This window comes from Madurella fahalii (assembly GCF_045866475.1).
Source record: "Madurella fahalii IFM 68171 DNA, scaffold_1, whole genome shotgun sequence".
Classification (NCBI taxonomy): domain Eukaryota; kingdom Fungi; phylum Ascomycota; class Sordariomycetes; order Sordariales; genus Madurella; species Madurella fahalii.
In genome coordinates, this window is record NW_027263971.1 from 6621802 (window position 1) to 6646835 (window position 25034).

Consider the following 25034-nt stretch of genomic DNA (forward strand, 5'->3'; position numbering starts at 1 on the left):
TCTTTCAAAAACCCGGGGGTGCCCACGTCTGTTGTTGTTGTTGCCGAGGAGTTATATCAGGGTTCGCCTGATGTGAACTGATTGGAGATTAAATCAGTGACGCAAACTCGATTGATGACATTGCGGTGGAGTTGTAGTTGAAAGGACGTGGTTTGCGTAGAACACTGGTTCGAGTGGAAACGGTTCTGGGCCGCGTGAAGCTTGTTGAAATGAGACGAGTCCCATAAGTTAGCATACCCCCCATATGTTATCAGAGTGCTACGCTTACTTAGTCACCTCCCTGTACCTCACTCGTCAGCGTCAATGCTCTCCCAGACTTTTTCACCCAAGGCGCATTCCTCAACGCCGCTGCCTGCGTTGCGAAGATCGGTCCCGTCATCCTCACTAGTGCATTCCCAAACTCCTCCAACACAGCCTTGGCCTTCTCCTCTTCCCCACAGCCAAACAACTCTCCCTCCCCCTTCCCAACCTCACCCATCCCAAAGGTAGCCTCTTTCCACTGTGCCTTCCATCCCTCCACCGCCTGCACCGCAGCCTCACGTCCCGGCCTCACACCTTTTGCAACCATGTAAACGAGGATCGCAATTTGTGTCCACTCAGCGGCTTGAACAGCTCTACGCAATCCGCGAAGCGACTGAACATGTGAATTAACTTCACGGACGGCCAGGTATCGGCTCTGTGGAGAAGGACGATCATCGCTCCGCCCGAGCGTATGCGCTGGAGTGCGAGGACAAGTTGCTACGTGAGGAGGCGTGTGCTCTCGAGTTTTTCGCGGTCTAAGGGGTTGCTAGGTGATTCTCATTTGGGATAAAGGGGGGCACCTCATCTATGAGGTTCAAACGGGGTAGAGGAAGGGAGAGAAAGGAACAGTCTTGGGCTCTCCGAGGAGATAAACAAGGGGAGGGGAGCCTGAGACGTACGCTCCCCCCTCTCGTGTGTACGTAGGACCTGGCCATCGCAAAAGACAAGATCGAACTTTCTCTCTGCGAACGGCCTGTCGGACGAGAACAACGCCGCGTCCGGATGCTCTGAAGGAATGCCCGACCTAGGGACGCCCATCTCGTCGGCAAGCAGCGTGATATCGCGGAAGTCCACGAATATCCGGGCGTTCGAATCGGTGTCAGACCACTTGCGGAGGATCATCTCGTGGCCGCCCTGCGTGGGAGGCAGGCTAATACCACGGAGGATGGCGGACGGGTTTCGGTGCAGGGCGGCCATGGAGAACCCACCGGGGGCCATGCAGAGATCAAGAATGGCATGACGGGGCTTATAACCGCGGCAGATGGTAAGGCCTGATGTGGCGGTGTCGAGCTCTAGGCCAATGGTGCGCATCAGAACGACGAATGCCTTCTTTGTTTTGGCTTTGGCATTGTCGGCGCGTTCACTTTGTTTTTGGAAGTAGATGTTGCCTTCTTCGGTGGTCGAGACCTGATGCTTATCGTCAGATGCCTGTCTGTTGGGAGGAATACAATGAAAACTGGTTCAGTACTCGCCTCTTTCTTGATATCGCAGAGTTCGCGGTAGACTTGAAGGTGCTCCAGGAGGTACTCCTTGACGAGGGTGTTTGGCTGCACCGCTGGCGTGGTTTCGACATTAATAACCCTGGGCTGGACAGAGATCTTGGATCCCGAGATGCTCATCATGCTGTCGACTGTCAACTAAAACATGTGGTATCTGCCCGGAGCACAACTGTTATGTTTCGCACCGATACCGAATGTGACGATAAGGTCGAGGACAAGGAACAAGATCTGACAGCTGCGATGGACTTTTCCAAGCAGAACAAATTGGAAGAAGTCAGTCGAATTACGTAAGCCTTTTTTTGTTAAAGATCATTATCCATCATTTTCTGTTGTGTGTGCCACGAGGGCTCTGAGCCGGCCCAACAAGAGGCGCCGTTGCAACCATCCTAGGCTGGCGTCCACTCAGCACCAGCGCTGCCCGTGTAGGCCTCAGAGACATCGACAGCGCCAGCGAATCAAAACTGATCGCTCCGGCAATGCTACTCAAACACTAGCCCCGACCCAGAGAGGGGTAATGTCAAAGGCAACTTTCTGTGCAGATCCTCACTCGCGCTAGTCACGTTACAGAACAGCAAGGTACCTCAGTCTTGATCACGGCTTGGATCCGGACCAGCCTGGCGCGTACGTCGTCTGAGGGATCGATGATGAACTCTAGTGGATAACCCTCCTATAAAGGGAGAGAATATATTCCAGTGGTGCCACTGCGTTCTTGCCGCGAGGCTGAACTTGGTGACAAACTCAGTGATCGTGGGGGTGGAGTCCTGAAGTTTCAGGATAAGCTTGGGAAGCTCCGCGGTGATTCCGATGGAGTTGAGGATGTTGTCGACGTGGTACCTCGCCCGCTGAGATTCGAGGTCAAGACGCAGAACCGCCGACGTCAGCGGGGCTTGTCTGCAGCTGTTTCAAAGGTACATCCAGCGGCAATTACCGGGATCACCGGTCCATTCCGCATACCTACCCAAGACAAGTCGACAGCAAAGTTCACGGCAAGGCCGTAAAGGTAGGCGTTTTTACTTACTATTTTATTTGTCCTATTACAAAGTTGAAACCCTTAACAGATCTTCTTTCTTGATTTGGTCACCTATATTGTGTTGAACACTCTGTTTTTCTGGGTCTGCGCAATGGTGTGCATGCTAGTGGATGGAGAACTTGACCCCCTCCTCTGGTGAGCCGTTTGTCCCCGATGAAGTAGGAGAAGAATATGCTCGTAAACAGACCAATCGGTCATAATCCGCATGCAAACACCCCCAATGTGGACTAGTTCAAGCCCGTTTTGAAGAGGGCTTGCAACACAGGGTTAGGCGACCATGGCACGCATTTACTGGACAACTGCTGCACTGAGGCCCGCAGCCACATGGGTGTTGGTGGACTTGACTTGTTTAAAAAAGTGAAAGTTGGGCAACCGCACTTCTGAGCATCTACCGGACACCCAACTTCGGGCGATCGGCGGACACTGTAGAGATCCCTAATTCATTTATCAAGTTAGCTTACCTCGGAATGCACTAGATATTAACTCCCTTCCGTTGTCCAAAGATGTCCGGCTCGGTCTCTCTCCCTATAACCACGTCCTCGTTTACATGTCCGCCTACGGAGCCGTGCGACTACACGGTAGACCCCGAAGGCGATGTTGTCATCACCCTGAACAACCCGATTACAGAATTTGCAAATTGGGACCAGGCGTCTACATCCGTACAAAGCCTGGACTCTCCAGCGTCGAAACCGGCTACATTCCGCGTCTCGTCCCGCCACCTAAAGCTAGCTTCGCCCGTGTTCAAGGCTGCTTTTACAGGAGTTTGGCTCGAAGGAGTCGTAACAAAAAATGGTTATCGCCAAATCGACACCAGCAATTGGGATGTCGAGGCGTTCCGAATCGCCCTCAACGTCATCCACGGCTGCAATCGCCACGTCCCACGCACCATTACGCTCGAGATCCTTTGCAAACTCGCTGTGATAGTCGACTATTACCAGTGCTACGAGGCCTTCAGTTTTTGCAGCTTAGTCTGGGTTGATCATATTCGGGACTCCTTCTCAGAGACATATGACAGAGCTCTCATTCTTTGGCTATGCGTCTCCTGGGTTTTTCGAATTCATGACATCTTCAAAGCTGCAACGAAGACTGCAATTGAGAAGAGTTATGAAGAAATCCGGACGCTACAGCTCCCTATTCCTGAACAGGTAACCGGTACGTTCCGATCGAATGATCTATCATTGTACCCATTAGCCAACCCAACAGGCCGAATAAACGCACAGAGAAAGGGGGCGGTCACTGCTCTCAGTGATTCGTTACACTCTATCAAGCGTGAATTGATCGATGGTACCAAAGGATGCCGCTTCGAATGTCGGTCGATGTTTCTCGGGGCACTGGTCACTTGCATGGACAAGCAAAAGTTGCTGGATGTAACCACGCTGCCGTTGGATGGTATCAGCATCAAGGCTGCTATCGAGGGCATTCGAGGTATGGATTATATATCTCCACGCTGCTGCGGCTATTGCCGCTTTGATAAACTCAGAGTCGATACGCGGGCTTCTATCAACCGGGCTATGAAGTACGTTTATTCCCTGGGCTTACAGGACTGCACCCCTGTCGGTGCCGAAAATAAATGACTTTCTCCAGAGGTTTAGTGGCGGTAGTTGATGCACGCCAACAGACCAAATCTTTGGAACTACGGGTCGCGTATTGCATGTGATGAAGTCCCCATGCCAGGTATGCCATTCGGAAAACTTTCACAAGCGAGAACCCCGCCGCATCTCCAGTAAATCTGTTAGCGACAAAAGGGAAGGGTATACGGCGAGAGCTCCCGCTCCTGCGAGACCTATCCGCGTCGGTTCAAGAGTGCCTTATCTAGGATAGGACCCTCACGCCCCCTGCCACCAGCGGTGAGTCCCCTCCCGAGGACAACCTTCGCGTCTAGGCCGATTTTCTAATGGGAAATTACACAATCCTTGCCTCAGGAATATCTCCTTGAAGGTAGCACCGCTGACCAATATCACAAGCGTGTAAGAGGTTACTAGCTTCTAACGGGATATTCCGTTACTAAGTTTAATACAATCTTAGCCCACTTTGCGAAAAAAAAGTATAGCTCATTTTATTGCGATCAGAAAGGGCTTAACGGTGCTAAGAGTTAGAGCGCAGTTAGCCGCAAGGGATCTCTTTTGTATATATACCGATCAAAGTCTCCTACTTACTGGGATCAAAACAAGGCACACTTTTCTTTCCTTTCTCCCTACCTACGATCTATTCTGAGCTTCCTTTTGCTCCCTGCAGCGTGACACATTTGGAATAGACACTAGTTACTAAGATAGCTAGAGTTAGATGTAGCTAGATTTGCACAGTGAAGAATTAGGGCTTTACAACATTCTAACCAGCAGCATGAGCATCTCCCACGAGCTTGTAGAGATTCTCAACATCCCCTTGGATCCCTAATAGGCAGCTACTAGGGCATCTTTATTTTATTTTCTCTAGTGTATATACAGCCGAAGTTAAAAAGTCCCGCTAAAGATGCGTAGAGGATTCTGCCACGAAGCACATCATCCTCTGACCATTCTCGTCGGTTTGTTAAGCGCATTATCTTAACCTCATCCCTCGTCAACCAGGGACCCTACTCCTACACCTCTGGTCAGCCAGAAAGCCCTGCTTCCACACCTTTGGTAAATCCGTAATCACCCGCAGCTGTGCCACATGCTACCTGAAACCAGAAGCAAGGCACAGAGAAATGGCAACCAGCTAGCTGAAAACGGTATCCTGGACCAGAATCTGGACTAGAATCTGGGATACGGAGAATACATCGAGGTGACCCAGTTGCCTGCTCTGTCCGAGCATTCTCTAATTCAGCCATGATTCTGCTTCCATGATTGGTTCAACCTGAAGACAGGCATATGTGCCAATTTTAGCGGTTGCACAAGATGTAAGCTAAGCGGCATTTATTGTATGTATTACTTGTTTACTACATCAAGACATATTCATTGTCCTTGACGCCTCTTATAGAGCGCTATTATTAAATTTACATGTGGCTGATGGGTAGAACTTAAGCTCACCGTAGTATGATCCCAAGGACCTTACACTGAGGCAGAATAATTTGTTTGCAATGACCGCTAATTCATATTCAACGTCGGGGGTCTGCCGTTACTCTGTTCATGTGGTGAAAGGTATTGGACGGAACTGGGACTCCTCGCCGCCGGCATTGACGTAGTGCAGTCGCCTATGTCATAACGTTGATCCAATGTTAACCCGTTTGTTTAAAGACTGTTAAACGGTAAAAGTTAGCAGGAGACCGCACAGAGCTTAGCGGGCATAATGAGATTATACCTTGCGGGTTTAATTATGAGCTGCGACTACATGTTCCAAGGGCAGCCATAGAGCAAAGGTGTCCATCAATGTTTAGCCTGTCTAGTTGTCTTTGCGTCCATGTTATGATATTGCCTCGAACATTTAAGCCGCTAATCTTATTCCGTTCGTCACTTGCTCGGTCTTCTATTCTCCCGATGAGAGTAACCCCGTCCCTATCTCTTAGACCGTTCCTAAAGTTCCACTCTCCTCGCTTAACGTCATTTCCACCTCCCCTGCCGCCCGTTACAAACTCACGGGACTCACCCCTGCCCCCCCCCCCCCCCTCCCCCCCCTTTCTCCCAAACGCTCGCGACAGTCAGACAGACTGTTGCCCTGCTGAGAGGAATCTGGCGCGGTAATAAACGATTCAGCTTCATAATCTCCGAGCGCAGGAAAATGCAGCTGCCGCTGCCGACTCTCCTACCAGTTGGGACTCTGTTGGGAGATCAACCGATACTAACCCGGTGATGGGGCTTTCGGTTTGATAAGGACCGCATCTATACCACTACCTATCGATTCTCTCGCAAACACCTGAGGGGAAAATAGCGCCCAAGAGCAAGTTCTCCTCGCAGAGCAGCTAGCCATTGTTAAGAACAGCATATCAACGTGAGACTTACCCCCAGCTTCAGGGACGTAGATATCCATGCTAGCATAAGTACACTATTTCCAAACATCCAGCACCCCGAACAACTCTTCGATTTCCCCTAATGCATCGCCGACTTAAGCGGGACACATCTCATCCGGCACGCTGACACCGGTTGGGAACACGCGGCCGGACAGGACGAGCTTGTTGCCGGTACCCAAGGTGATCGTGATCTTGGCCACGTTCTCGTCGCCAGCATTGCCCGCCTCGACTAAGGCCTCAATGAAGGCATCGGCCTGGAATTGCCCGAGCACCTGGCGAGCTCGTCGTTGTCTCGCGCAGTAGCGACGTCTCCTCCCGTTTTAATCTGAACAAGCCCGAATCCAATCACAGCACCTCCGACCCAGTTGCCAACTAGGCAAGTCACAGTGTGTCGATGGCAGAAGTCATGTAGCGTGGTTCCAAATGACTTCATCCGGTCGGCGCATTGAACCGTTTGCTCCCACCCCTGCCTGATCTTAATGGAGGCCCCGCCGGCTACGTCTCTCACACACGTCAGGAGGGAACGGCAGCGCGAATAGTCCCATCTTTTCTCATGGCTGCCTCTCTCGCGCGGCTGAAGGTCGCCGTAAGGCACAAACATGTCGCTCTTGACGTGAATAGCATCGTCCCATTCGTCGATTGGTATATCTACCGAAATACCGAGTGCGACTTGCTGCCAACGCACCTTTTGGCCATCCATCATGGACACGTTTCCGTGACCGAACCCATTCTGGGCCATAAGATCCGGATCGAAATATGGCGACAGCGAACCAAGGGTTGTGGCTTCTGATACATTAAGACGCTGTCGGTGCAGCGCCTGCTCGACAGCCCAGGGAGCATCAGCCCACAGCCCGAGTTTTCTTGGCCTGTGAGCGAGTGTTTACGGTGCGTCCAGCTCTGGAATCGATCACAGAGTCGGCTCTGGCCTCAACACGGCTCTTGACTGCCTCAGAGGCTTCAGATGAAGTGAGGTGACGCTTGCCAGGGACGGTGTAGTCGTCACGGACGGAAAATTTGGTCGCTCTGAGAAAGTTGACACAGTTGTCGTCACCGCTGGCTAGAAGGTCCTTGCCGCACTCTCTCCAGAAGGCAACGTCTATTGTGGTTCGAAAATGAATAATGATATCCAGGCTTTTGCTCAGGAGTTACGTTCATGGAACGGGTAGTGTATGGCAAGACGGAAGAACGGGGCCAACACGAAGTAGCAGAGAACATTGATGTGAACGATCAAACTCACTGTAATCTTAATTATCATTTGGCTCCTTCTCAATCGTTGCTGAGACGGCATTGATGGGGACGTTGTGGCAGAGCGGGTATCCAGGGTAACCATAGTTTCCCGTGCCCCAGCGGGCGCCGCGGCACTGGGATCCTAAGTAGAAGGTGACCCTGAAAGCTCTGACTTGTGTAGCTAGTAAAAGAGAGACGATGAGGGAGGAGGATTTGAAATGCATGGTGGACGATGATGCTGAACCAAAGCAGAATTGTGTGGAGTATGCTCAGATGATATGATGCTCTGTGCCATGCCCGTGATACGATATCGACGGAATGCCGGGGCGATTCACCTCTCTTATACCCGCCTGATATCACCGTCACCTTCTCTCGGTCTTACCGACCCTCCACTCTCGTTCCAGACCGTTGGTCCTCTTGAGCCTTCCCATGACTAACGGTGTGGGTTGCATGACATGGCTTTTGGAGCGTTAGTTCCTGCTGAAGTTCAAATCCAACCACTTACACCACACTCTGGCAGTGTCACAGGGTTTGTCGCTCTATTTTTTTATCATTCCCATGCAGGGATTCGCCACAGCCTCGAAGAACAATGGTTATCGCCTTCCAAATCCAGTGCTCAGAAGAAGCAAACAGCATATAGGCCCGGTAATGGAAACGCATCTGCGCATCCAGGCGCGTAGGAGCTCCGAGATATTGGCTGCTCTTACTCGGACCAGCTCATCCGTTTTATTACTAGTAGAGTCAATTCTCGTGTAATCATTGCAAAGCCGACAGCGACCCTGCGAACCAAAGTTTGGAAAGGCTGGCTCAAAAATCTATCACCGAAGCTGGCACGGAGGTAAGGTACCTAAGGAGATGCATATAGGTACCAACGCATTTAGCACCAGTGGCATTGAAGAGGTTCGTTGATCTATGGCATAGTACATTGATACGGAACAGCAGCAAGAACAGTAAAGCGATGAGAGGTAGGCACAGGTTGGTTATAGCGGAATAGAAGGTACCTAGTGGAGTGCGTCAGCCTTGCTCACGGATACTGATACTGTAGGAGACGCAGGCGGGCACGGACGCACCCGTTTTGGGGCAATCAATATCCAACTGTCAACGCTGCTCTCGCGGCATCTCCCGGTACTGTAAACGGGCCAACAGGTCTTGGCTGTTGTGTTTTCTGTCTGTTGGTTCTCCAAAGCCGGATAACCGGCAGTGTCTGCGGGGTTGTTAGCCGGCAGTCGACACCGCAAACCCATTGTCAAATTCAACCCGCGAAATGGTTTGCAATATGGCCTCCCAGGTTGTGAGCCATCTAGCTACCCCTCCCTTGACCTCAGCCTTCATCCTCATCCATCTTTCAGCTAAAGTCCCAACATCATCTCACTCAGACAGACGGCAAAAATGAGCGACGAAAAATTGGATACGATATCAAAGCAGATAATGATACAACCGGCAGTTGCACCCCCGTCGAGCGCCGTTTGCTACTGTCATATTGCCTCCTCCACACACTAGTGCTCAACGCCATCTTCCGCTTATATTTCTTGCCGCACTTTTCGACTAATCCGTATATAATATTCATTGTCGCCGGCACCCGCATCGTCGCGTCGATCTCGTCTTTGAAGCTATATAGCTACGTCACGGGAGATAAAGGCATAGAGCCCTGGGTCCAAGCGACTGTGGTATCTACCCGCCTTCATCATCGATATCGCGCTCGGGAGCTGTTATTATAGCTGCGACGTCAGGGGAATTGCCGAGGAGTATTGCAAACAAGCACATAGCCTAGCTAGGGTTGTACGGATAACCAGCTTTGTAACGGCACCGCCGGTCACAGTCACGGTCACGGCCTCGAAATAGTGAATTATTATTTTTTTTTTTTGGGGGGGGGGGGGGGGGGGGGGGGGGGGGTGGGTTTGGGTCCCGCTAAACCGGGAACATTTTCATTCAGAGATTTATACCTTTGGCTGTTAAGCTATACAAAAGACTGCGCTTGGAGGAGCTATAAATAAGAGTATTGGTGGCAAACTTTTCAAACCGTACACAGGAAATGGATAGGTACAGAGTTTAGCTGTTCCGTATAGCTGTATTGTCACTCTTTACCAAGTCATCTGACATAGAAGCTGCATGTCGCAATGGTTGAATTATCACTAGGTAGTATAGCATTATTATGAGAAATAAAACCTCCCCTTCGCCCCAGCCAGCTGCGAACTAAGTTGACGTACCCACTTATAGGACATCCCACTTTTGGGACAGTCTATACACTTACACCCAAAACCACACCCCACTAACTACCTCCTTTTGCCCCGGACCAATATACAAGAAAGTATAGCAGCTGAAGCCTATAAAGACATCCCGATCAGGAACATTGAGACGGAAAACTTGACTTGGATTACACTCCTAGACCTATAACTCAACAAGCGGCTTGCAGACTTCGAAACCCGACCACCGACCCCAACCCTACAAGCTGACAAGGACCAGAGGCTCCAAGCTCCAAAGCGGCCTCGGGGCTCGCAAGTTCAGGAAGCCTGTAATAGGTTATACCAGAGTTTCCTGCGCCAGTCGAGGGAGGTGGCTGTAGGTCCCTCTAATCTCAAGGGCCTACAGCCAGTGGGTTAGGCAGGGTGACGAGGAAAAATCTACTGTTAACACGGTTCTAATTGTAACGGGAGACCCCAATGGAGTTTTGGATGACTAGTCGAATGACCTAGGATGGTGTCATAATATCTGGTGGATACTTAAGGATCTCGTGTGAGACTGCATGCATGGGAGAATGCTAAGCTTAAGGATCAGTGTCTGTAAACATAAGGGACTTGCCGTGTGAAGGTCGTTACCTTATCATAGCCTGAAGGTAATGATCAATTCCTGTGGAGAAGGGAGCTCTGGCTTAGGTCAAGGCAATGACCATGGCGGGGCATAGAGCCAGGATTATATACACAAGCCATTATACAACCTGTACCCCCACTCTATCTAATTTATAAATCTTATCTTACAGGAGAGTTTGTGCTAGCGTTACTAAGAAACTATCCTCCCTCTCTATTATAGTAAATATCAAGGTATAATCTATGAGGACTAAGAATGAAAGAAGGGACGCAGCAATGGAGTATAGAAGATGCAGCAATGATACAGCATAGGGTAGTCACGCGAGAACTGGGAAGTACAGATAGGACTAGAATAAGCAATGGGCTGAGAGTTGTAGCGGTGAAGCACCGAAGCTGCAGTTATAACGTAGCATGTAGTAAATAGGACGTTAGACGCAAGCCATGTCATCCCGGACTTGACAGAAGTTGTGGTAGTTTCTTTAACCTGTTTTGGAATCTTGGAGAAGGAGCTCAACAGTTCAACAACCAATGATGAACGCCGCGACTACTCCTCATCCATGCAAACAACATTAGCCATGTTCTTGCAGTGATTAGGCGTATCTACCAGAGTGCGATAGCTTTTCCATGAGCCCAGTGACAACCTCATTGCAATTCTTTGACATCAAGGTGTGGACAGTTATCATGAGGTAGAAGGTCTGCATATACCGAAGAACTGTGTTCATGTGTTTCTGTTGAGCAGCCAAGTAAGGGTATGAAATAGCCTTGACAAGCGATGCTTCCCATTCAACTTTCCCAAACAGAGTGACAGTTCAGCGAGCTCATGTTCGCAACCCTTCAAGGTATGATAAAGAGTTGTCGACTAGCTGAAAGTGCCCCCCGTTGCATTCTTGGCGTCCAGAAATTCCCGCAGAACTTTGAGGTGTTGAGAGAATAGATACCTCCTCTCCAAGAAGATTGCATCGCTTCTGGCATCTTTGACGCCGGCAGTGTATTTGTGTATGGCGGGGTAATTGGGCTGGCGGCGGTGATTATCACCAGAATCGAAGCGGGATCGATTGGTGGGGATCATCGGCGGAAATGTAGTTTGTACGTAGATTTCCAGTGAACGGATGGCTCAAAGTTGCGTTGCTAAGTCAAAGTTTGGCGAGATATTGCCCAGATTAAGTGTAAATTCTCACAGATTGGCAACCATTCCCACGACCGGAAGTGTCAGGCGATGTGATGATTTGATGATCATGGAACCGCAATGGAGATATTTTCCCACTGTCGGCATCTGGTCAGCCACATGTGCAGTTAGCACCAGGATGTCAACTCAGCAAGCCTCAACTGTCGAACTTCCCCCTCACGCCACGCGGAATGGGATGATCGAGCCCGAATTAGGGTTATCCGAGCTGTTAGGTTTCACGACCTGGCTGTTAGCCCGTATTTGGGTGGAACTGTAGGATACACAACAGTGATGACGGTTTAATCGCTTTCCCGAAATCGCATCCGGAGTCTAGGCGCGACCAAAACCGCCCAATAGGCCGGAACGCGCCTGTGTAGTCCTGGGCCTCTTCCAAAGCAGAGCTTTGACTCGATTCCAGTTATACCGAACTGCAAGGGAGTAAACACGAAGCGACGCGGTATGGCCAGCCTTGTCCACTCCTGGAATTTTGACGTCGAGATAACCTCGCTGTGGCCAAGTAGACGGCCTTGCTTCATCTTCGGGGCTCTGGTTACCCACGCCGTCTAATTGAAGTTTCCCCCTATTATAGTATAACTCCGCCCGTTTCATGGGACCGCGTATAACAAAGTATCCCGCATGTACCGTGCCAAAAGGCGCATTCTGGTTTGCTAGCTCCACCCCGTGTGCGAGAACCTCGCACACCGCTTTTTCGTCCGAGGGATTCCAACGGTGGGATCTTTCATAATCGATAATTCCATACCTTTTTCTACCACAGCCGTGATACGCTTACTCATCCACCCCATGCAGCGAAGACGGATGAAGCGATCAATATCATAGCAGAGCTTATACGGTCTTCCAAGAGGGTTTACAACCCTTTGAGTAGGAATCAAGTCACTCGTCCGGGGAACCAGGGGTACCTTGGTTTGCCGTACCACGGTTGAAGGCCGCGTGGCTGAATGACCCCCTCAAAGATGTCTGATAGAGTGGAATCGTCGGGAAAAGCTTGAATAGAGGACACCCACCGCCTGCCGCTACGGCTCCTTGCTCCGGCGAATGAGGCAACTTCACCTCTAACAATTCGGTCAAAGGCACCGCGTAGATGGGTTTGTATAGTCGGATTGCCTGGCAACGCTTGCGCTTGTGAGGAGTATTTGTCACTGCCGACATGCTGCGCAACAACTGAGTATGCAGAATACAAGTGCTTCGGGAATGTAGAGGAATGGGAACTGCAAAGCGCTAAGCTAACGCGAATGGAGATTGTTGGAATTTTTGTTCTTAGACTTAGGGTTTCGAATAAGAGAATTATGGCTCGGCTCTGGGGTGTGATGTGGAAGGTTTGAGGAGGAGCAGGGGGGAGCATCCGACATGTCTCAGCGCGGTCAGCTGCACAAATCAAATGATCAAGCGGTGTGGCTCGCATGCGTGTTCACTGTTTCCTTATTTCCTGCAAAAGGAGCAAAAGACATTTTGAAAGGCTCTCTTCGTGCATTCACCGCCAAATTACGGGGTGTTCGATCAAGTCAAATATTTGAGGAGTGGTTTTACATTGCGTTTCCATGATGGGGCCGGAACCCTTCACCACTCCCGACTGCTTTGCACGATCTGGGTACACTTATCCGCAGTTTCAGTCGCCTGCACGAAGGATTGGTCCACAATACAGCTTTTAATGGTGGAGAACTATCCTCCGAAGGACATGCATCACTTCAGTACACTGAACGTCTGGTCCAAGAGCCATCCTCTCATACGTGGATGTTCTGCTCCCGGGCTTTTCGTTCTACTTGAGGACTCAGCGGGGTATGTCCAAGGCTCCGTCCTTCAACCGCTCCGCCTCCCAGGTCAGAAGATGATCTACTTAAGTCTCCAGTATCGGGACAAATAGATGTTTTCTAACCAGAAAAGGGGCGGGCGGGGCGTTACACTAGAAGAAACCCGAAGTAAGCTGGGGAATAAGTGTGCAATTAGTATAGAATTGGATGTCCTACCACGGGACGGTAGCCTGAACCGCCAAACTCGATGTACGGAATTAAGAAAGGGACCCCAGCAGGATCCAGCCACAACCCAGAAGATAAAGAGAACTAATGATTCTATACTCGGAAGATGAGCTCAATCCGAGGCTGGCACAAATGGGCAACAGTCTCGAGAACTATACATGATGGGTCTGATATGCCTGCCTTGCCTTTTTCTGTTCTGTTTCCTGTCGCGCCCCGTGGCTTCCTCCTCCCGTTCAAATCTGCTTAGTTCTCTGGCGATCGTCCCTTCCTCACAGCTTGTTGGCTGATTCCTCAAGGCAAATGGAGCCCCGGCTCATCCGCCCCTAGGAAGCGGCATAGCGCTGTACGTCCTCTCAGCCGGGGATTCTTGACTGCGTAATTTGATGATGTTATGGACCTAGGTCCACCGTTGAGGCTTTATAGGGCACAAGGAATTGTGCTTATGGAGCCTCCCGGCGTTTATGCGAATCCATATTGTACTCGGGGCCGGGGGGCGGTCAAATGTTGGAGCTTCTCGGTCTATTGGAGGAGGATACGTAGGATGACAGGCGATTCTGTGGCCAAGGGGTGCTTATGACTGGAGCCAAGCCGTGGTTAGTGGATTGAGCGAGCGCGCATGCGATGGCATCGCCGCTGAGACGAAGCATACTGGTGAAAACCTCGGGCGGCCGGCGCCATTGGGCCGCAAAGCCCTCTGCTGTTGCTACTACTGTTATCGTAGAGGGTGTGACTAAGCCGGCGGCACGAAGTGTGACCCAAGAGAGTTGCGCGGCCGTTAGCGGATTTCAAAGTTTATAGGCGATGATAAAGCTGAGTGTTGGCATCTGCTTGGCGCGCGAGAGTTGACCTGTGTTCAAAGTTCATGTGCCGCCAATAGATTAGGCTACCGATGGGTCAGACGGTCGAGGGGAGCCTAGGGGTGTTGGGGGTTGGGTGGGTGTTTCACGCAGTCGGGCTTCAGTGATATTCTCTTGTTGATATTGACGGTCGACACCATTCAACTATCTGCGACTATCGGCGTTAGAGACTTTGTGAGGACAAGCATCAGCTCTTACTCATACTGTTAGAGAAGCCACAAAGATTGCATCAACAGTCCGTCTTCCAATCATTGGTGCACAGGCCGTCTCGAGGGGAAGCTCGATGGCCTAGTACTAATGAGCCAATATGTTGATGGATCAGTATACAGACTGCCCCTCCTCCATCTCCCACTCAAACATGGGTAGGTCTCCGTCCTTTACGCCGAGATCCCTGTATGGCTGCAGCCGCTTATTCTCGTTCTTCTCCTTCACCTCAAAAATCCACCATCCGATATGCGGCTGCACTGTGTCAAAATCTGGGTTCGTTGGTGGCTGCGCATCCGGAGAGACACGTGGTCGTCCCGCCTGGCGTCGGCCGCTATCCGGGGGCGTCTCGCGCTCCGCAGGAGCCGGTGCTGGCCCATCCAGGCGAACGCTCATCTCGGTGTGCTTCCCCGGCCGCATACCGATCGAGCCAGCAACCATGCGGCACTTGCGTTCCTCAACAATCACCCCTTCGACCTCATGGGTGACCTTGACCGGCACAGCCGCCCAGCCGGCGACCTTTTTGTCGTCCGAGAGCCCTTTGTACTCGACGCCGTCGAGATACCGCGAGAGTTGTTCGCCGTATGTCCCGCCAAGTTGGTTTCGATGACCCTCGGCATCCCAGAAACAAAACGTCGTGATCCAGCCGGATATCTGCGCAGGGATATCTGGGCCACTGAACATGTAGCGAGGCGGTTCCCAAGACGCGATGAGGCGCCAGAACTCGAGCACGGCAGTCGACTGCGGCTCGTCGAAGGACAGTACCATATGACGCGCGATAGGCTTCAGTAGGCGATGGAATTCGACCGCCTCGCCCCCGAGATTGGGGATCTTGTCGATGCGGGCCTGCAGCTCGGCCCAGTCATCGCGGGTGCCGAGCAGCGTGACGGACGGGATGCCGCAACTCGAGCAGCAGAAGTTGTAGCTAAAGTATTTCTTCATGGCGCCCATGAGAACCACGGAGGCGGCGACGCGGTCTGTGTCGGTTGTGGTGGAGAAGTTGGGGATGATCCAGGGGACAAGCTCCGAATCGTTGACGTTCTTGGAGAGCTCGTTAGCCATGTTGGTCGCGAACCGACCGTAATCGGCATTGTCCGGGTGCGCGAACTGCTTGACGGTTAGCTCTCTTTGCCCTCCGTGCGCGACAAAGAAGGAGCGTAGCTCCTCGGCGTGAGCGTTGACGAAGAACCCGAGCTGCGAGATGACGGCAATCCAGATGTCGTCGGGACGAAGGACGAGATGGTGGTGGTTGTTCCAAGCCTCGACGACAGCGGAGACGAGGCCGTTCGTCGAGGGGGTTACCGCGGGTGTCGATTTGGAGAAGGAGCTATCCATGAAGCTTTTCAAATTCCTGGCTTCGACGGATGCTGCGGAACTGAGCATGGCTTCCGCATCATTGCTTGTTGCATTGCGCCATGGCTCTCCCTCGATGGGATGGGTGCGAGTCGTGATAGGCATTGCGGCAGGGGTAAGGTGAAAAGGCGAGTAAAGTTGGAGAGTGCGGTGGCACGTCTGGCATGGAATCCGGCGCAGAGTCAAGCGAATAGATTAGCCGGGTCAGTCGCTGCCTAGTACTACGCCGCTTTGATCCAAGGCATCTTCCTCGGCGGGAGACATAGTTATCGAGGAAGTGCATCACACTGTGCAATATGTGAACTGGGCAAACAGCTCGTGTAATACGGCAGGTGGCGGGGGCTCTAGCCGAAAGTTCCCAAATTAAAAGATTCCGTGTCACGTCATACGTTATCCGGCGACTAGCGTCTGCCTTCGTTGGAAACAACCTGGAAGCGACGATGCGTCGTACTATATACAAATACGTACGGCTTCCATAATTTGCACAGTGAACTTGTAGAATATATTGTCATGTTGCTGGAGGGTATGCTCTGCTTTGTCAGCACATTGTTTCTTGTTGGACATTCCACGCGCTAACCCTTGGGTGCATGTCTTCTCGAGACGACTGTGTGGCAGGTGGACACCACAGTCGGTGCCACCTGTATTCACTAACCAGGCCAACACCTTTGTATTTAGGAGGCCGGTGGAGGGTTCAACCCTCCACCTCCCACAACACATAATAACACAACCCTCGATATACCATATTCCCACAACACTGTGTCTTTGTTCAAGATTTTGCAGCCGCACTGTGAGGTACCAATCGGAATATTTTGACACTGTCGTTTCACGACCCTAAAATCGACGAAAACCAATACTCATAGTCACGTGACTCTTCGTCACGTTTGATCAGTCCAGATCAGCCCCGGCTCAGCTTCGGCTAATATCTGCCATTGAATAGCACAGCCTTTCGAGAAGGTGTAGTTTTAGCCGAAGGGCCCAAAAATGGACCCGTAAAAACAAAGGGTCTAGAACTGGAACATTCGCACCCGTAATAGCCACTACCCAGAACTTTAAGACAATTTGTCTAGCCTTCTGCTTGGGAATACTTATTGTTAGAAACGTTGTACGTTGGAATCTGTAGAATAAAAGGGGTTGCAACTGCTTAATTGAATTTTTTGTGTGGCTCTCTGGTTTCGCTAGAGAGCTTCTATTATAGTACTGCGTAGTAGTAATAATAGTAGCAATCTGTGGTTCTGGCCAGCTGAACTAACCATATTAGTTTAGCTCACCTAAGCTCCATTCAGTTCGGTTAGCCACACTTTCCTCCTGTACATTCCAACTAAAGGCCGGAACCCCTTTCATTTTGAAACGGGTTTCCTAGGAGACACAATATATAACAACCTTTGGACCTCGGGTATAGGCATTAATATAAAGTCCTACCTATTATACAAAGGGGCTACCGACCAATTCTCCCTACCGGTTAACTACACCTTTATCAACCTCCAGGGCACGGTCTTTAGCACTATCGTTAATATAATATGCACCAATCAAATGGAAAACTATGCCCTCACCTAGGTCCGAACGGACACCAATAACCGGCTCACTACTACCGCACGTACCAATAAGTCCCAACCTAGCAAATATAATGTTACTGTTATTTCCTATACGCCCAGTAACGTTTTATAGAGCACGCTCGCCATTGGCTCCAATACTACCCTGCCTAGTAGCAGCGGTAGGAGTAGTAGCCAACCCAACACAGTCGAAGCCGTACACATCTTCCTCATCACCAGTTTCTACAACCTAGAGGGCACTGTGCCCGAGTACCGCTATTCCGGCCGCGAGATATTAGTCCAAGTATCAATAGACAAGCTGGACGAGCCGCTTGTCGTGGATGGCGCGTCAGCAGTGCAGAGGCATCACCTTCAGGCTGGCCGTTAACCTCCTAGTGGCGAGCAACTTACACCGAATTTTTTGTAGTGGGGGTGGGGACGTGCTCGCCAAAGGGGCTTCGCGATGCAAAGTACAAGGGATAAACCTGGTCTCGACATCGAGTCTTAGGCAGCTGACAACGAATAATGGGACGCACTACCCAAGGCAGTGCGCCGTCAAGATACAAGGCGTTAAAGTTGTCATCATTACTGCCAGAAACCCCACCACACAGATCCTCGTCCGCGGCCTAGCCTGTCCGTGGAACTCTACATCTGTTACCGCGGGGCGGCCTGCCACTGGTAGCGGCAACGACAACGATGATGCCTCTCACCCCAGGGAGGGTAATCGACCGGCTCAGCAAATAGCCGCCCTCTGGGAGAAGCTTGCTACCTGTGCACACACACACCTTAACCAAGGCAGCCTACATTCAAGCTCCTTAACACCGCCTTTGACACTCCCCTCTACGACCTTCCCACGATACTCAACGCCACTCCTCATTTCTTTCCGCTCTCGACCTTCCCTCAGCAGTCTTGCCTCACTCAGCCGCGATGCTTGACGAGATTTGGCATAATGGTTAGAGTACATCCCCCTCCTTCCCCTCTTTTTTTCGACTAGCCCTGTTACCATGATTCAACAGCCAAACCTTCTCCTTATACATCCCGCAAACAGGCTCAATCCCACACCATTGCTCTTCGGAATCAGGTGGCAAACTTTGTTATTATGGTTAGAGTACAAACCCCCTTCCTCCCTCTTCTCTTCACCACAATGACTAACCACCCGATCTAACAGCCAATCGTTTAATTCTTACTACGATGGAACTTTACTCCTGTCCCGACCAACCTTAACTGCCCTCTCTTACCACTCAATACCGAGAATCCCTACCGTACCCAAGCTGAGCGAGAGCACCAGCGCGTCGGCTTTAACACACGCGAGAAGCGTCACTGCGGGGCGGCCCCGCCACGCGCAGCCAACGAGAAGTACAGGGGCAAACTGGGGAGAAGTCTTAAAGTGTGTAGAGCACTCAACCAAGCTGCTAGCTCGTCGATCTCGTGTCCAGCAAAGCCCACAAGCAACGATAAGTGCTTTCTGCCATGTCCTGCTCAGAAACAGCTCAAATCTACGGCGCTCAGCGGCAAGCGGGAACTCGGCCACATCTTCCCAAGGCGACAGATAGTGGCCGGAAGCAGCTGTCCATTCTGGTCATGACCTCCTTGTCGTGTGGCGCGTCAGTGCTAGGGGCAGCCGCGAGTGCGGGGCGCCTGATCGAAGTCCGTAGGGACGCAGGCTCGGGGAGGCGCGTCGAGAATAGCCGAGCTTTGTGGACCTCTTCGGGACCAGAACTTGGCATAATTAAGGAACAAGAACTGGGCCACACAAAGAGGCGGGAGGATACCCCAACTAGCACGTATGGCATGGGTGGCAACCGACGTATCCGTCTCAAGGATCTTGTGTATTCTGCCGTTTCGATGCTAAAACTTATTAACACATTCATACTAAGAGTAACGTATTTGATAAGCGAGTCGTACAGATAAGCGAGTCGTACAGTCCCCACCACCCTACAACAACTATCCTCAATTACAAAACAATAACACTAGGAACTAACTATAATTACATCAGAAACAGCTGAATCTGACGATTCAGCCTCCTTGCAAGTACGGGCATTATGGCCAGGCTTGCCACACATACCACAGCACCGTATCTTCGTATGACCCCCCCCCTGTACTACTACCACCCGGCTATGTACCTTCAACTACCTCCCCACCTCCATCCTTCTAGGCCAGTAGATCGTGTGCAGCCTATACAGTAAGTGATCCTCCAAGCTGTACACGTGTTCTTTTGGCTCTCCGGCGCTTGCTTAGCGCTTCGTTGGCCTTGCGGAGCGAAGAGACCTCTGTACGAAGAAGAGCTACCTCGTGCATTACAGCCATTATACTCTTTGTCAGTTGGTCTACTGCAGCCAACATTAAAGTAGGGGAGCTGTTTTGGTGGTTGGCAATACAGGTCTTTATAGTTGTAGATATCGTCATCTACAATGCCGTACTTAGCCTTGGTATTCTATACACATGCAAACCACTTGCCAATAACCTTTGGATCCTCGTACTTGGCCCTCTGGTAGTCGTATCGATGTGTCCAACGTATATTGAGCTCTAGCTGGCGTTTGACAAAGTTGTAGGCCCATCGCTTACCGACAGGGGCGCGTCGCGTACGCGTAACAGTTGGTTGGCCATATCTTCCACACCAGACAGTCTAGGCGGAAATGCACGTGAAACTAGCTCAATGATATATCGAACAATAGCCTCCTCTTTAGAATCAGTGAGCCGGCGTGAGTTAGCTGGAAGATCGCATCATGTAGGTCATAGGCGGTACATCGTAGAACGCAGCTGCAGCTCGGAGGCTTAATTTTTCATCGTTTTGAAGAGCTTCGAGGGCCAAGAGTATCCTGGCTTCCTTTGAAGTAGGAGGTATATTGGGTTGTGGAGAAAATTGATGTTAGGTGAAAAGAGGACGCGTTGTGGTGGGGACTGTACGACTCGCTTATCTGTACGACTCGCTTATCAAATACGTTAACTGGACTAATGTGCTAGAAAATGCGTACATGATAAAGGGAATCCCCCTTCCCCCTCTTGACAGTGCACAGCTGGCCTAGATGCAGGACGTGGTTGATGGTTTGCAGACAGACGGCACGGATCGAGAGTTCGTGGAAACCGGCCCTGGCGAGCGCCGTTGTCCTCATCCACCAACAAGACCGTGTGACTGTCGTCATAAGGCGAGCATGGAGGGGCCAAGGATGGGGGGCGCACACGATAGCAAGGCACCGGCCGAGAATACGATGCTGCCCGGTCACAGCGGTAGCAATGACGAGGCAATAAACTACTCTTTCGAGCAGAAAGACGGTGATACAAAAGTACAAAGATAATAACAGCGACTCCGATATCGACACAGGTACCATCTATTACAACACGGGCTTCCTAGTGCTCTCGACACAGGGGCGGCCGGACAGTGGTCGGGGTAGCACGATTGGCTGAACGACCCGGAGCGTCCCAAAGGCCAGTGCCGACACTCGTAGGAGCCAAGAACGTTGGGCCGGTTTCCCCTTAGCTCCAAGTTAACACTAGGTGGAAAAACACATCCGTCCCACACCACCTCAGAGATCAGCGCCTCAGGCCCTCGTCAAGACTACCAAGCCTCTCTTCACCATCTCCTTCTCGGCTCGGCAGCTTTCCTTAACGATGCGACATAACTTAGTAACAGCCCTGCGTACGCTACATGGTGCAGCTAGCGTATCCCTACTTCGCAATAATGCCGACGACCTCAGTAGCAAGACGAGGCGTCACGCAGAGCTTCAGCGCCTCGCGTTTGCGGCTGCCTCTCAGCACCGACGCGCCACACACCATAGGCATCATGACGAGAAAGACAGTAGGCAGCACCAGATCAGAGTCTACAAGCCCACAAAGGACAGCTGCTTCTAGGTTTACCCCTCTAAAGACAGCTCTGGTAACCGCTTACAGGAGAAAAGCAGGTACGAGGCTATCGAGGGAAGACAAGTAGGAGGCCTGCCTGGTAGAAGGCATTAAGTGCAGTACAAGGGGTCGAAGGACAACGCAGTATGCCGCGACTCGACAAATCTGTTATGTTTGACAACCAGGCGGGCGATATGCACCTAAGCCACAGGATTGAGTACGCTGCATGGCGGCGCTGGCGCAGATTTTGGCGTCAATTGGAAGTATCAAAGACTTCAGTGTGCTCACCATACTGCGAAAGAGATAAGCCCTCTCATCCTCGAAGTCCCGCTGCCGCCACTGCCGTCCCAACCCCTTACCAAGGATCGAGACGGCAAAATACACGAGACGGGTACGCCGGTTGCCGCCCAGCGCTAGGTGGGGTTCATCCCACCCCTTTTTAAGGCCTAATTCTCGATTCTGTGCCATATTTTGGTCCCGAAGAGCAGCGCGCCGTCAACGACCGAGAATTCGTGCGACGTTGCTGCCCTGCATGCATGATACGGATCGGCTGGAGCCAACAAAGAGTTCCGCAAGGGCCACCAACATTTACAGCCTGCTGTGCGTGACGACGCTCCCTGTGCCGCCGATACTACAGCCCGGTTCCTGCAGACACGACTTAGACGTGGTTAACGCCAATGCTGGTCATGGCCGGGACCGTCCTCACCGTAAGCGCGGTCTTTGTGCGGGCGTTGTAAATTAAGTAGGCAGCAGCGTCATCTCAGATGAACTAGCAGAACCTTCACATGCCCAAGCCTTCGCTATTTTCAGGTAGCCGTTACTGAGGCCAGCATCTTCTCCGGCAGCGCTAGAGGCCTCACCATCCTCGTCGTATCGTCGTCGCTATCCCACCGCGATCAATCTTCAGGACACTCGCAATCCGGAACAGCGCCGCGTAGGTTGAGCGAGACACCCCTTATCACGTACCGGAGTCCTGTGGGGGAAAATGCAACAAGTCCATTGCCCAGGGCCGGGATTGCACACTTGAGTCGTCTGGTTAAGATGAGGGTGCTGTTGCCGAGGGTGCTGAGGATGAGGCTGGTGATGTTTGAGTCGTCACACTCGGATAGAGTTAATTAGTTTGTTTCTCAACTCTTGTGGGGGGCGTGGTACATGGTGACTAGGAGTAGCTTCTTTGTAAGAAACCTAGAGTACTTAGGCACGAAACATAGATTTTGGGGATAGAATGGAGAATGGTGGCTGCGTACGAGCCATGGGCTGGCGAACTAGATTGACAGCCTCAGACGAGATGGAACCGGGGCCTGTGATCTAGCACAAGGTGACACATATTAATTAGGATGAAGGCTACTGTGCCTGCCAGTAAGCCTATGACGCTGCTATCTCTCCGCCACCTGCCACCACGGAGAACCACGTCTCCAAGTCTAAGCCAACAACACTGCGGGGGTTGGCCGGATGATCCCTATTTTGGTTTCGCGAACATTGAAATTTCACATTATAACTCTAAATCCCAAGGTCCTTTAACCTAACAGAAACCCACCAACTTGGAAGGATGTAGTTATAGGCAAAGATACCACTTGTAATAAAACGTGCTAGTAAGCGCCTGACAGTCAAGTCCCTATTACACTAGCTCCCTCGATAAAAAACCTATTCGGAGGGTACGAACCCGTGAAGATAAAAACTTAACACCACTCCTCCATGCCACTAGTCGAAGCTTCACTTGGACCAGGTCGCCGTGATTTACAAAAGGGTGGGCTGGGCCTTCGAAGTCCCCAGAAGGTCCGAAAGGCGGCGCTATTTGCGCATGTGTCCACAGCTGATCTTTCAAATACATCATGCTGTTCGGATCAGTTGGCAGTTGGCCCTCTAGCAAAGATGCCGATGGTGTGCTCATCAATAGCGAAGATGTCAACGGTTGATCTATAAGGAGTAGCTGGGTGTCTGAATATATCGATACTTCGCTTTCTAGATACCACCCTAACGCTTTTGGTGTTGGGGATACAAATGTGGAATGTTGCATAGTCTCAGTGTAATCTTCAGTCGAGATTCCGTTTATCATAGAATCCAACATTTTAGCATCTACACTGCAATTTAGTGCTCGGTTTCTTGCCTGGTTTTTTCCTGTTAAGCTGTTAACCCGGTATACTTCCTAATAATGGGCTACTCACGACGATTGCGTTGGGAAATGCGGTTCTGTATCCGACGGCGCTCGTGCCATATTAGTAAGGAGTGACATCATCGTTTATTCTTCCCGCTGAAACTACCTGAGAACAGGGTAAGTTAGGTGGTCTGTCTTTAATACGTATGGTTATTGTGGGCCCAGATAGTTCTTGATCCTTAGATTATCTAGTCTCTTTCAGATTAGATCTGCACTAAGAAAAACACATGAACAGGCCACACCCATGTGGACACCTTATCAAGGGGTGATGATTTTGGCACCACGGCTACAGGCGCTAATAAGAATTGCCTTGTTTTGGAGGTGCGCCACCGAATCAAGTTTCCAGCCATGGTTGGGACTGTGGGTGTTCTGATGCTGCCAGAACATTCTATCTCCCGAGGACGCCAAACTAGCTGGTAATGCGATACAACGCTTCAAGGTCAAAATGGAAGCTCGTACGAATAACTATCTCGGGGACACATGACACATTCTTTTCTTCTCTCGAACCTTTACTCCCGTAAATGCCAGTTATGGGATGGTAGACAAGCCAAGCTGGGTATTCCAGAATCTACGCCGATATCTCGTGTTTCACCAAAGCCCGGAGCTTAATCATTTAGACGATGCAACGATCCAGCTTCGCGATTGCCTGACGAACTGGAATGCATGTTGCTGGGCGGACCTTACGGAACCGCCTTCGACCGATAGTGACCCAGCTGAAGTCGGGAAGCGACATCTTGTCTTTTGCCAATACTACAAAGGACTATTTGCACTGTATCGACGGCCTAGAGTAACGGAAACATCTTTAAGAAATGAGGATTGCTTAGAGTCAGCGAAGGCCTTATTAGAAGCAAGCAGCCGCTTGGTCCTGGGACCTGCAAGTGCCCACGTGTGAGCCCAATCACTTAGTGACTAATTGGACTGGGAAGAAACTATTACTTCCCCTCCAAACTAACAACGCTTTCTTGAAGGAAAAATCGTTTATTTGAACTTGTCTCATCGACAATTTGCATTGTCTTTGATGCGATCGTTCATGGCTTGACCGGATGTAATGGGCTTCCGTATATCGACATGGGCTGTGGACTTCTTGCCGTGTTGGCCGTCCGGGATGACCGTTTTAGTGCCATTCCCCGAGGCAGTATAGATTTTGAGAGTATCAGAGGTTATTTTGAGGAATCAGGCGGCCCTCAGAGAGCGGGGTAGATACTTGATTGACTCTGTTTGGTATTTGTTCAATGTCCGTCATAGACACCTGAACCTATTTTCCAGCGAACCCACTCCACTTGCCGCTGTGTTTCAACAATAACTGGTCCCAAACCCATCCAGGTAACTAAATGATGAAAGTATCTATTCTCGTTTCTACCCACACCGTAATCCCCAGCTCCTGGTGACAAGTGATGTTCCCAGCACTTAATCCCCTCTACGCTCAGCTATCACTTT

General features: G+C 51.0%; 5 protein-coding genes across 5 annotated transcripts; all 5 read right to left on the reverse strand.

Moving 5' to 3' along the window:
* Window positions 1–738: 738 nt before the first annotated feature.
* Window positions 739–1643, reverse strand: MFIFM68171_01987 (Ribosomal RNA methyltransferase FtsJ domain-containing protein; the record flags this gene model as incomplete). Its single annotated transcript, XM_071057409.1, has 3 exons — window positions 739–776; window positions 921–1428; window positions 1479–1643. The coding sequence occupies 3 exons, from the start codon at window positions 1641–1643 to the stop codon at window positions 739–741; spliced, it is 711 nt and encodes a 236-aa protein (XP_070913510.1).
* Window positions 1644–6567: 4924 nt separating this feature from the next.
* On the reverse strand, window positions 6568–7175 carry MFIFM68171_01988 (uncharacterized protein; the record flags this gene model as incomplete). The annotated part of the gene is made up of 3 exons (XM_071057410.1): window positions 6568–6744; window positions 6981–7079; window positions 7158–7175. The coding sequence occupies 3 exons, from the start codon at window positions 7173–7175 to the stop codon at window positions 6568–6570; spliced, it is 294 nt and encodes a 97-aa protein (XP_070913511.1).
* Window positions 7176–7311: 136 nt separating this feature from the next.
* On the reverse strand, window positions 7312–7687 carry MFIFM68171_01989 (uncharacterized protein; the record flags this gene model as incomplete). The annotated part of the gene is made up of 2 exons (XM_071057411.1): window positions 7312–7568; window positions 7669–7687. 2 exons carry the CDS (start codon window positions 7685–7687, stop codon window positions 7312–7314), a joined length of 276 nt encoding a protein of 91 aa, XP_070913512.1.
* A 29-nt stretch (window positions 7688–7716) lies between these two features.
* MFIFM68171_01990 (uncharacterized protein) lies at window positions 7717–7923 on the reverse strand (the record flags this gene model as incomplete). Its single annotated transcript, XM_071057412.1, has 1 exon — window positions 7717–7923. The coding sequence occupies one exon, from the start codon at window positions 7921–7923 to the stop codon at window positions 7717–7719; it is 207 nt and encodes a 68-aa protein (XP_070913513.1).
* Window positions 7924–14834: 6911 nt separating this feature from the next.
* MFIFM68171_01991 (uncharacterized protein) lies at window positions 14835–16103 on the reverse strand (the record flags this gene model as incomplete). Its single annotated transcript, XM_071057413.1, has 1 exon — window positions 14835–16103. The coding sequence occupies one exon, from the start codon at window positions 16101–16103 to the stop codon at window positions 14835–14837; it is 1269 nt and encodes a 422-aa protein (XP_070913514.1).
* Window positions 16104–25034: the final 8931 nt, after the last annotated feature.